Consider the following 12397-nt stretch of genomic DNA (forward strand, 5'->3'; position numbering starts at 1 on the left):
CGAAGAGATAGTCCCATTCAGTGCAGTCAAACGCTTTCTCTGCCTCAATGGAGAGGGCCAGTGCATTTGTCTGTAAGTCTTTGGCCGTCCACAGTAATAAGCAATGACTAGCAAAGCCAATAGGTCTGGCCTTTACGAGATTTATTGTCTTGTCAATACTTATTTACCTACATAGCACAGCAACACAACATGTCAGGAAGTAAAGAAAACAAATGCTAAAATGCTGCCAGTACTAACCGTGTCATAGCGCTTTTACTTTCTTTACTTTTAGCCATTTTGCACAGCAGTGCAGCTGCTGTGCAACATGGCAGAAAGTAAATAAAAACATAATATGACATGTCTAGTGTTGAAAGCGTTATAGCGCTTTTATTTTCTTTACTTTCAGCCATGTTGAAAATAAAATAAAAGGGCTCTAATGCAGCCATAGCGATTTTTTGTTGTGGGAGTGTGGTGGGGAAGAGGGAAGTAATTGATAGGGGCCAGGGGGATTGGCATGCGATAACGGGGAGGGGCGGCAATGGTTGAAGCTACGATGGGAGGGGGAGGTAATTAATGATGGGATAAGTAAAAAAACAGATCTGGGGTAGGTCTCCACATGGACGGCATGTCCATTCTGATATGCTAATTAGCGTTTTTTCTGCCTTCTCTTGTGGGGGCTATACCATGACCCAAATTGGGACGGGTCTCATATTTAGAGGTACTTGATTGACTATAATTGTGCTGAGTGAGGGGAAATCTCTATTTGAGAGTCTACTTGTTGAGATTCTTTCACTGTGTAGATTAGGGTTAATTTAGGTCCTGAAGCATGGCCACATGATCAATTCTCCTGACATAAATAGGCGAGAAACATGTCGACCCACTAAATTTACTAAGCTATCCAGGACTATTATATCCTCTATTAACGGATGTATGTCGTTACAACGCACACTTTTACAACGCATGCACTTACAACGCATTTTTTACAACGCACAATCCATTACAACGCATGACATTACAACGCAGGACACTACAACGCATTTTTAAAAACTACCTTTACAACGCATTTCCATTACAACGCATACTACCTTTACAACGCATACCATTACAACGCATAATATTAAATTGCATTTAAGGTAAGTATTAGATAGTATAGGGGTAAAAATTACTATTCTAACTCCAGGGGGTGCAACAGTAGGGTAAGTGTTGGATAGTATAGGGTTAAAAATTACTATTCTAACTCCAGGGGGTGCAACAGTAGGGAAAGTGTTGGATAGTATAGGGGTAAAAATTACTATTCTAACTCCAGGGGGTGCAACAGTAGGGTAAGTGTTGGATAGTATAGGGGTAAAAATTACTATTCTAACTCCAGGGGGTGCAACAGTAGGGTAAGTGTTGGATAGTATAGGGGTAAAAATTACTATTCTAACTCCAGGGGGTGCAACAGTAGGGTAAGTGTTGGATAGTATAGGGGTAAAAATTACTATTCTAACTCCAGGGGGTGCAACAGTAGAGTAAGTGTTGGATAGTATAGGGGTAAAAATTACTATTCTAACTCCAGGGGGTGCAACAGTAGGGTAAGTGTTGGATAGTATAGGGGTAAAAATTACTATTCTAACTCCAGGGGGTGCAACAGTAGGGTAAGTGTTGGATAGTATAGGGGTAAAAATTACTATTCTAACTCCAGGGGCTGCAACAGTAGGGTAAGTGTTGGATAGTATAGGGGTAAAAATTACTATTCTAACTCCAGGGGGTGCAACAGTAGGGTAAGTGTTGGATACTATAGGGGTAAAAATTACTATTCTAACTCCAGGGGGTGCAACAGTAGGGAAAGTGTTGGATAGTATAGGGGTAAAAATTACTATTCTAACTCCAGGGGGTGCAACAGTAGGGTAAGTGTTGGATAGTATAGGGGTAAAAATTACTATTCTAACTCCAGGGGGTGCAACAGTAGGGTAAGTGTTGGATAGTATAGGGGTAAAAATTACTATATTATGCGTTGTAATGGTATGCGTTGTAATGGTAGTATGCGTTGTAATGGAATGCGTTGTAAAGGTAGTTTTTAAAAATGCGTTGTAGTGTCATGCGTTGTAATGTCATGCGTTGTAATGGATTGTGCGTTGTAAAAAATGCGTTGTAGGTGTAGTGCATTGTAAAAGTTGCGTTGTAAAGGTTGTTCCCCCTATTAACACTCACCCTTTTAACCAGGCAAGTGAACTCATTGCATTAAATAGTTTTCTTTAGGAACACAATCTATTGTAATACACTTTTCCCTCCTACATCACTTTACTTACAATCTACACGTTCAAACCACAAACCCGCACTTCATCAAACGGCATTACCAAAAGAAGATCTCCGGCAAAGAGCCCCCTCAAGGGTGCCTGTTGGGCATTTCAGCGCCGGCCCAATAAGGCGCTTGCCCGATGGTGAAGCATGACACCCACACGGGTGTGTGAGGGCACCTGTTCCTATTGGAATATATTTCACCTCTGAAACAACCGTATCTTAACACATCCATCTCACTGCTGCACAGTAGGAACTGCTTGCTCTTTTTGATACTACTTGATATAGTGAGGATCCTGTATGCTGGCCCTCAATGCTCTTCGTCCCCCCTCTTTTTTATGCCTTGGAAAGGATGAGCATGTGTCAGTAATGCTGTCACATTACTCACAATTGTAAGGAATTGGACGAGTAAGGTGAAGAGAAAGCAATACATCTATAAAGGCACCGTTTTGGCAAAGACTGCAAGAATGGGTGCTTTCCTCCTCTGAGGCTGGCACTGCAGTGTGGGCGCGTGGATGTGATCAAATAAGCTGCTACTTCCAGTGTCTCGCTGTGCCATTGGACTTGCCTAGGGTCGTTCGTCAGGCTGCCCCTTATTGCAGTTATTAGTTGTGACCCGCACAAAATCAGCTTGCTGGATGTAATCCAGATGTAGGAAAGTGTTAATTTACTGCGGACTGGCTCAAACAGTAGGGGTAGAGATATTCACAATAAATGCTGAAAAAAGTTGAAGCTTCAAGATACAACACCTTCCATTATTTTACTCACTCAAACGAACTGCTAAATTGTAAGTCCCCCATGTCCGTAGGCAGAGAACAGCTGGGAAATGAGCAAGCATCAGTGAGGGAATCTCCCAAGCCCCCCTCCCCAGCCCGACAGGTTGTGCGCGTGGGTGGGTGTAGGGGGGGGGGGGCTGGTCCAGCCGGGAGAGCCGCCCCTCTGCTGCTCCTCATGCGTCCCCTGCTCGCACCTGTCCACTGCAGACTCGGAGCGCCTCCTCCTCACACCGTCCTGGCCCGGTGAGACCTGCACACTGCAGCAGCCTCCCAGGAGCCCTGAGCCAGCGCGCACTGCAGCAGGACTTGCCTAGAACCAAGGCTGGGGCAAGGATCGGCCCTGCCCTCTCCAGACACGAGGGCATGTCTGAGGCATGAGATGAGATCTAAGGACTCCAGGTGACCTGCCGCGGCGTCCACTAAGGCCTGCTCAGCACCCACCTGTCAGGCGTCGAGTGCGTATTTAAGGAGCTCGAGCCTGCAGGCAGGCGCAGCAGCATCAGTAGGGGGTCTCGCAGCAGCCCTGCTGACACCTGCCTATCGCCGAGACCCGAGCATCTGACACTTAAAGAGCGACGACCAGGTCAGAGGACGCTCACAGCGCAGAGAGCTCACTCAGAGCGGATATCGGAGCATTTGATCCTCACACGTTGGAGCATCTGTCCCGCACAGCCCAGGGTCCCTGCACTCACGCCGGGTCCTTTCTGGACTCTCATCCTGTGACTTGGTGCCTCGACCCATGGCCCCTCTGGCCGAGGCCGGGAGTTTCTTCGGCGGCCTGGAGGGACTGGGACATCAGGTGGGCTCACATTTCTTATTGCCACCTGTGCCAGAGAATCCTTTCCTGATGATGACCGACCAGCACGCGAGCGGAGGGCCCCGCGGGGAAACGGCACCCCACTTTATGCAGGGCATCCTGCGCCGGCGGCAGCTCTACTGCAGGACCGGCTTCCACCTGCAGCTCCTTCCGGACGGCACCGTGCAAGGGACCCGCCGCGACCACAACCGCTTCGGTGAGTGACCCATCCCTGCGCCAGGCTCAGTATCAAGGGCACAGACACACGCAATCGGGACCCTCGGGCATGCGCCCACATTCAAACTGGGCCTCATACAGACCCCAGCACTCGCAGGATCACACCGACCCAACTACTATAACACAGAAACTGGCACACACCTGCACTCGCAGATCCACGCCGTGACACATGCCTTTACTGACAACGAAACGTGCAGACTTATACAGACATCACACAGACCTTAACTTTATCACTTGCCCGAACACACAAAGGCGCCCAAAAGTTGCACACTCCTATAGATACACATATACACCTACTTATGGGCACAATTACGCAACTGCGTGTGCTCAAAGAGCACATGAAGGCCCACACAGATACCCACACTACTTCAACGCATAAACTTCCACGAGCATCATATTCACACACAGGCACTGTCACAAGTAGATGGAAAAACTGCGCAGGTGAAAGGTACACACAGGCGGGGAAGCACCACAGGGCGGTGTTTTGCAGCTGGCTACTGTTTTTAAGAGTTTCGTTTGTATTTAATGTTGTGCCCATTATGTATTGTATTTTTTTTGTAATTTCCCGTAGCGCGTATAGATGTCGAGCAACAGTCATTCAAGGCAGCGGCAACGCTACATTTTAAGCAGAATCTATCTGTCTGTCTATAAGAGGATCACACATCTTTATTCAGGCGATGGTGCTCGCCACAGCACCGCAGTAGAGCAAAGTGAACACTTTGAACAGTCGCCTCTTTCCTTTGCTGTGCGCTCCCCGATAGCATCTTCAACCCCACTACCCATCACTGTGGTGCGTGCATGCATTGCACAAATCTTCGTGCGTTCACTCGGGTTCTGTGTTCGCACGTTGTCTATTAACAGGACAGATATATCCATGCAGATGCTTAGCGCAGCTGCGCGTGCCTGTGTCCAGTTCTGTGCATAGAGTCACTTTTTGCAGGCTACTGTGCATTCCTGTGGTAAGAGTTTTGACACCTTGGCCCTCTCCAGAAAGCAGCACCGGGTTGTAATGCATACAGTTTGATTGTGAGGATATGCACGTGCCCGGGTTTGCTGGTTAGAGTGCCTGCTGTAGGCTCGAGGGCCAACAAGAGCCCACGCCTGACCCGCGCAGAGGGGCCACGGTGCGTATGTTCAGAGTTATGTTATTGTAGCTCATCATCTCGCATCTTTCTTTCTCTCGCCGCCGGCTTACCTACTCTCTACTCTCAGCTCCGTCACCTCCACAGACACAAAACGTGAGGGAGCGCTCTCCGATGCGCGCTGCCCCTTGAAGTTGGGATGTTTGATATCGGCTTTAGCGCCAGAGCTTGTAGCAGTTCTCTGCCTTTGATAGGTGAGGTCGCGGGGCTCCCCCAGTATGTAAACACCCCCTCAGCCCTACATCAGGTGCTGCCCGGCAGACTTCAAACAGGGCGCAGTGTCTCCCCTCGCCGCCTTTGTCCTGCCCCTATGCTCCGCGGCGGCCGCCTCTGATGTGGTCTCAGTCTCTCGGCTGACTCACTGCCTTATTATGGTTTTACAGAAAGGGGCGGCTTTGAAAAGGAGCGCAGCATAAAGACAAAATACCTCCATGCGCTCTCAGGGCAGGCCTGCCTGGCAGGACGCTCACTTCCCAGACACTATTAGTATGTATCCGTTTCAACAGGCTGAGGCGCTGTGCTCCACTGCACCCGAGTCCGTTACAGCGCGCCAAGAAGCCCTGAGTGGAGGGAACCCGCACAGAGTCCGCACTGCAAGTGAACGCAGTCAAGCTGAACGTCAGGCCATTTTTAAAATGTGTTATTTCATTGTTTTTACACATATGAAACGATTGATACAATCTGGAGCATTGGCTTGGGAGGCCCGAAACATGTCTTTGGAGGGGCACTAAACGTACACTTGGCAGTGGCATGCATGATTTCAGTCAGCGCCCCGGTGGCAGGTGATTTGCACTGAAACTGACCGACTAATGCAAAACGTCATTGCTTTCCAGGAAAATGTCATATTGCTGGGTCAAGTCACATGCCCCTTGCCCTCACCAGTCAGTGCAAACGCTGCTGCAAAACTGCCAATTGCCCCAGCTACCAGTCCATAGCATGTAACCTGGCCTCGGGGCTGTCCCAGACACACAAACTTCTGCTGAACTACAACGTCCACTCCCCCTCCCTCCCCTCACAGAGGACAGAGCCTGGTCGCAGTCACGTGATTTCAGACCACCACTGCAGTGCAAATGTGCAGAGGCCCGTGCGTGTAACCAGTGTCTGAAGTGATGGTCACGGAAGTGCTTCAGTTAATGGGTCACAAGGGTCTTTAGCCCTGAGCTGGTGTAAACACTAAAACCGACAGCATCACCTATATGTAGGGGAAACACATGGACATTGGGGTAATTGCACTATTTCACTGAAGTGGGCTCGTTGCTGCATCCGCGCTGTGGCTTTTCAGCACACATTCGAATTTCGGGGATTAAAAAATGAAGACACCAAACGACTCAAGAATAAATCCTTAGTCTAAACCCAAGAGCCGTTAAACATTTATTTTTTATAGATGCTGTGGAATACACGTTCTTATGAAGCGATTGTACCCATTCGAAAGTCAGTAGGTACTTCCTCGAGGGTCGCATCCTTTCATCACGGCACGAACATGAATGGTTTCTGTACCTCCGGGGAGCTCATTCTTGGATGCCCATAAAGGCAGTTTAGCGTCCAGGAGGTACCAGGCTTTGCGCGCGCCCCAGTCTCGTGCGAGGTTTGCTACTGATCCGTGTTGGGTTGTTAGTTCTGTGTGTGCCCCATTGTCACGTGCGCGGTGTGCTTTGGGGTGTTTCTTGTATTGTAGATTCTGTCTCTATGTGTACCCCACCCTCTGTGTGCTCTTGGCAGAAATGTTTTAAGGCATGGGCAGAGTAGGCTATTGCCCAGTGCCCCCACCCTCCAAGGGCCCCCTGGAAAGATGACATTTTTGTGTCTATCTCATTCCTTCCTATCTCAACCTCTCCCCTTTTCTTTAGCCCACCTCTGCCGCTCACTCTGCCAGTGCACGGATTTTTGGGGACCTCGGAAAAACATATTCCGGCTGTTTTTGTGTGAACCTCAGGCCAGAAACTTTAACTATCATTGAAAATTGTATGGCATAATATAAGCTTAAATTAGCAGAAAATTGATAGTAAAGTTCAAACTTGCTACTAACAGAGGGCCCCAATATATGTTTTGCTCGGGCCCAAAAATCCTGAAGTTACACTTGCTAATAGGGTGCATTTTTAATCGTTAATTGTTGTTATGTGTGTGTTTGCTCGATTCTCGTGCGCAGGGTGCTCTGTGGGTGTATTTTTGATTGTCAGTTTCGTCTTTCTCTTTCTACCCGTCTCTCTCTGGATGTGTCCCAGTGTCATGCACTGGCTATGCTCTGCGAATGTATTTTGCAATATTAGGTGGTGTTGGGCGAGGGGCCGCGCTCACCTGATAATATCATGTTTGGTGATCTGCTCTCGGGCGCCGTATCTTCGAGTGTTACTTTTGGGTGTAAGTGTGCCCCAGTCTAATGCCTGGCGTGGTGCTCTCGAATGTATGATGGATTTTTAATTCTATGTATGTCTGTGTGCTTCAGTCTCATGTTCGGGAAATGTTCAGGGATGCCTGATGGATGGCTCTCTGTGTGGGGTGCTTCTGTGCGCCCCAGTCTCATGTTCGGTGGACTACTCCAGGGACTGTTTTATGCTCCTATCAATTTGTGACCTGCTTTCACCTGTCCCCGTCGCCACGTCATCGCATTAACCGGTCTCTCTTTTCTTTCAGGCATCCTGGAGTTCATCAGCGTGGCCGTGGGGCTGGTCAGCATCAGAGGCGTGGACAGCGGCCTGTACCTGGGAATGAACGACAAGGGGGAGCTGTACGGATCGGTAAGTGTTGTACACTCGCACCCTATCCGGGCTCAGTGCCGAACTCACACTGGTCAGGAGATGAGGCGCGCACCCCACAGGCCCCACCTTACACGGGCCGCGCGTGCTAGATCAAAATAATAGAAGGGTGCGCTTATTTGGGGCCGGGGGTGTTTGACGCACGGCGCAGAGAAACCAGTGTATTTATATTTCAGCACTTACATGGCACGTAGTGAGACAGCAGCACCAGAGCTTCAACAGCTGGGGCTCGGCCCAAGCAGTGAGTAATGTATCGATTGATCGATTCCAAGAGAGACAACGATCAATGCATTTCCCAATTTCCCTCCATCTGAGAGGAACAAAGCGATATTAAAATGTGCTGTGGGTGGAGAGGGGCCGAGAGGTGCGAGGATTCATCTAGGGGGCGTCTGTATCTAACAGCGCGCAGCCTCGGAATACACAAACATCTGTCAGATTCACCTCACGCGCCCCGTGTCCGCGCGCCTCCCACTGACGAGGCGCTGATGGGATCTGCTTTTGATAAAGTAATCAGGCTGCTGATTCGCTTTCATTATTCCCTCTAGTGAATCATCATTTGAATTAGCTCAAAGCAAATGGCCCGCAGTTTGCCACCCTCGGCTTTAGCCTCAGTGTTACAGTGGTAACAACCCCCTCTCTGCCCCCTCCTCCTTCTAAGAAACATCCACGCGCGAGATTCTCGGAAGGGCATCGTGACACACAACAGAGAACGGCATGCTAGATACCGAAAAATTAATATCTAACACGAAAGCCTACGAACGAAGACATACTATGCCATGGAACTATATCCGTCAGCGAGGCAGATTTGCTTTTCATGTCGGTGCGTTGAGGGTCTGTCTTCCCGCTGTTCTACAGCAGGTGGCGCTGTGCGACTTGAGTCACTCAGAACTGTCGACACAATCTGAAGCCTCCGACCTTATACATAATTGATAGTACATGGCCACTAGGGGTAGTCTAAGAATGTACACCCATAGAGCTGTGTACCAGAAGTATTGTGCACTGCCCGGCCCGTAAGAGAAAGTCACGTAGGTGCAGAACGATCTTACTTTACAGAGAACAGTTCGCCTTTGCAGTATTTCCTAAATAGATGTAAGTTGGGTGGATGAAGCAGTTCCATGCTTCTTCTGACTTTGATGTCTTTCAGAATAACTAACATGCACCCCGTTTGCGTCATCAGTGTGTGTGTTGGCCTTCACTCCTCTAGCGCCTCTTCCTTTTTCTTTCCCTTGGCTTCAGCTTTTCAAGGTGCACAACGTGCCCGGAAATAAGCTGTCCGTGCTCTATCCTGTCCACAGTAAAGTGCCAGAGCAAAGCCTGGAGGTGTCATGGCGCATGGGTAAACAGTTTCTTCGTAACAGTACACCCAAGAGATAAATAGCTCTACAAACATGTCTTTGAAACTGAATATGTCATGTTTGTGCCGTGTCACGTGTTCTGTTATCAGGAAAATCGCCACACAAGACAGAATTGTGTAACACAAAACTTGTGTAGTACTAGTACTTGAGTGGAGAGGTCAGGGGTCATGAGTTCCTTTGGTGAGACTGCAATGCTTTGGTTTTGCTTTGTTTGCCATAAGTTGGCAGGGTATGCTCAGACGTGAGTCCCTTGCTCACTTTGCCACTAGATTCAAGCAAGCCTGGCTGAAGATGGCTGAAATGCCAGAAACCGGTCTTAGGAAGCTTGCTTCCGGTCCAGGGAAGACATGGCTTGGCAGTTCCGGCTGGACTGTTCCCATGAGGCACAGGGTCAGACTGATTTGCATATGGCCATGTCTGAACTGGGGTGGCAGAGTGGGCTAAAGAATGGTGATGGATTAAACCCAGATCAGTTGACTGGACGTGAGTGCTTGCAATGGTCAACACTCCGTCCATCATTTCCTTTGGTTTCATCGCCATGCTACTCATGCTTAGCAATTTACTCGTCTTCACTAAGTACAGAAAACTCAGCATTATTTCACCCAGGGCACTTCCAAAGCATAGACACTAAAGGAGTCATTACTTAACACAGATATTGAACTACAGATGTTTTTGAAATGCACCGGTTTCACACCCCCTGTTAATGTTCCACCATTAGAAAGCGCCATTGGCTTCCAATCAGATCTCGGATACAGTTTAAGGCACTGTGCTGGGCCACCAAGGACCTCATCAAGAAGGTCCTAGCTTCTTTCAAGAGGCCTTCAAATGGTATTCCCCCACTCGCACCTTACCATCTAACACAGAAAAAAAGTACTTGGCCCCAGAATTAAAAAAATCTAATTGGGGTGGAAGAAGTTTCCTTCTTTCACCCTCGAAGTGGTGGAATGCCTTACCCTTTCATTTGAGAATCAGCCCAATCTGTTCAAGTTTAGAAAATACCTTAAAACCTGGCTTTTTTCAAATCTCTAGTACTCTGCTGGGTCACCTTCAGCCCCTCACCTCAGCAATGGCCATATCATGTTTCATAACACTAGCGCCAAGACACCTTTTAAGGTATTAGAGCCTTTACAAACCGTAGACCATATATCATAACAGTGTCAGTTAGAGACGTCATGAGGTTAGACGACAGTGACATGTAGTCTCCACGTGTAGCGAAACTGCGTATTTCATCAACACTTTTAGGATGATTTTTAATCTTTTGCATTTTTCTTGTCGTCTCTAGGAAAAGTTGACTTCAGAGTGCGTCTTCAAGGAGCAGTTTGAAGAGAACTGGTACAACACCTACTCCTCCAATCTCTACAAACACGGGGACTCTGGGAGGCGCTATTTTGTGGCGCTAAACAAAGATGGCACCGCCAGGGATGGGACCAGGTCGAAGAGGCATCAGAAGTTCACCCACTTCCTACCCAGGCCCGTGGACCCAGAGCGAGTGCCTGAGCTCTACAAGGACGTGCTGGGCTACAGCTGAGAGAGGCGTCCGCGGGGGGAAGGAAGCCAGACTTAGACCACTCATCCTTGCCAGGAGGTCCGCGGGACACAAGGATGACAGACCCAGGCATGATGAAGATCCTGGCCTCTGGGGAGCTGAAAGAGGCCTGCTGGCTGGAAGGTGGGCTTCTACCAACCGGTGGGGGCTTGGACGAAGAGACCGCAAAGCCTACTGGGCAAAATTACTCTTGGTAACTGCACCTTGAAGGATCGGTGACCGATGGGTTATGGTATTCTGATGTTATGTTAGCCCATGCTGCTGGTGCCAGCCTTTATTGAATTAATGAATTCATTATAACCTGCAAACTCAAACACTCTACCTGATTTATGAGTGACCCTCAGCATGGACGGGAGTAGTATTGAATGATCTGCTTTTTGGAGTAACACATTGTATGTGGACTTGCTACACTACACTTCCCGCCCTACTGGATGGCGATACACCTCAAAACAAAGCTAGATCTATTTTTTCAGGACTATTAAGCAACACTTTTCCAGACCGCCGCATATATTTATTTTTTATATTTATTTATGAAAGAATTTATTTTTTACCGGGATCTGAGTGGTATTGTTTCCTGCACCCATTTCCCAGAGATATACCAGGAAGTCATTGTTTATGCCAACGTTCGCTGAGACCTCTAACCTATTTGTAAGATTAAATTATCATTTTTATTTCACTGTCGAATGCAGGGCGCCATCCTGAGTTTAGATATCCTAGGTTAGACGTGTAGGCCAATGAACCCTTCTCATGACCCCATCATTTCGAAATAAATGCTGAATTGTTTTGAGCTACGAGAATGCCTTACAATATATGTAAAATACTTAATGCACATTAAAAAGGGAATTATGTAATCGTTTGTCTTTTCGGTTATTTTCTCTCGAAATGTGTGTTTGTTTCCATTGGCAATCCTTTGACTGTAGCTTTGGCTGTATCCTGGACCCACAGTTTCCAGGTACCCACGCCAGAGGGAAGATCACATTCCAGCGTGAAAAGGCGCTGGTCTGTAGGGGTTCAGAGACACCATCAAAGGGCAAGAATCGCAGATTTACTCTAAGACGTGCACACTCTCCCAAGCAATGGGTCATCACATTGAGCTCTTGTGGTACATTGGGGAGGATGGTATCTGATACCAGAGCGGCACCGGTGCAGGGAACTCTCTTGTCGCCTGTGCAGGTGGGCTTCTCTGAAGGCTGTGTCCCTCCTCCAGAGTATGGACTGTGGGACTGGAGAGAGAGTGCTGTTGCAGCTGCTCCTGTCAGCTGCTCTTACCTGTGTCCTGTGCACAGGGCTTTAAGTGGGGGCTCTCTAAAATGGACATGGCCAAAGAAACGCACATAGGAATCCTTTCCAAGAGGCATGGTCAATGCAATTAAGGGCATAGCTGTAAATCAAGTAAACTAAACTCCTGTGCTTTCTACAGCATGCCATCCAACCAGCATTTTGGTGCCCCTTTATGAGCTTTTGGTTATTACATTCAGACATATCACACAATAACAGACATGCATTTAAAATAAGCCAAACCTATGCAATTTG

The 12397-nt window shown here is 48.2% G+C and overlaps 1 protein-coding gene across 1 annotated transcript; it reads left to right on the plus strand.

Moving 5' to 3' along the window:
• Positions 1 to 3282: 3282 nt before the first annotated feature.
• On the plus strand, positions 3283 to 11655 carry FGF20 (fibroblast growth factor 20). The gene is made up of 3 exons (XM_085643289.1): positions 3283 to 4048; positions 7842 to 7945; positions 10601 to 11655. The coding sequence occupies exons 1-3, from the start codon at positions 3775 to 3777 to the stop codon at positions 10844 to 10846; spliced, it is 624 nt and encodes a 207-aa protein (XP_085499415.1). The 5' UTR covers positions 3283 to 3774; the 3' UTR covers positions 10847 to 11655.
• The last annotated feature ends 742 nt before the right edge of the window (positions 11656 to 12397 follow it).

The sequence above is a fragment of the Triturus cristatus genome, chromosome 2_2, assembly GCF_964204655.1.
Source record: "Triturus cristatus chromosome 2_2, aTriCri1.1, whole genome shotgun sequence".
NCBI classification, from domain to species: Eukaryota; Metazoa; Chordata; class Amphibia; order Caudata; family Salamandridae; genus Triturus; species Triturus cristatus.

Bases quoted from the DNA above. Each gene is read 5' to 3' on its own strand.
- FGF20 (XM_085643289.1), top strand. From the start codon at position 3,775: ATGGCCCCTCTGGCCGAGGCCGGGAGTTTCTTCGGCGGCCTGGAGGGA. The intron at 4,049-7,841 runs GTGAGTGACCCA...CTTTTCTTTCAG, and splicing joins CCGCGACCACAACCGCTTCG to GCATCCTGGAGTTCATCAGC. The intron at 7,946-10,600 runs GTAAGTGTTGTA...TGTCGTCTCTAG, and splicing joins AGGGGGAGCTGTACGGATCG to GAAAAGTTGACTTCAGAGTG.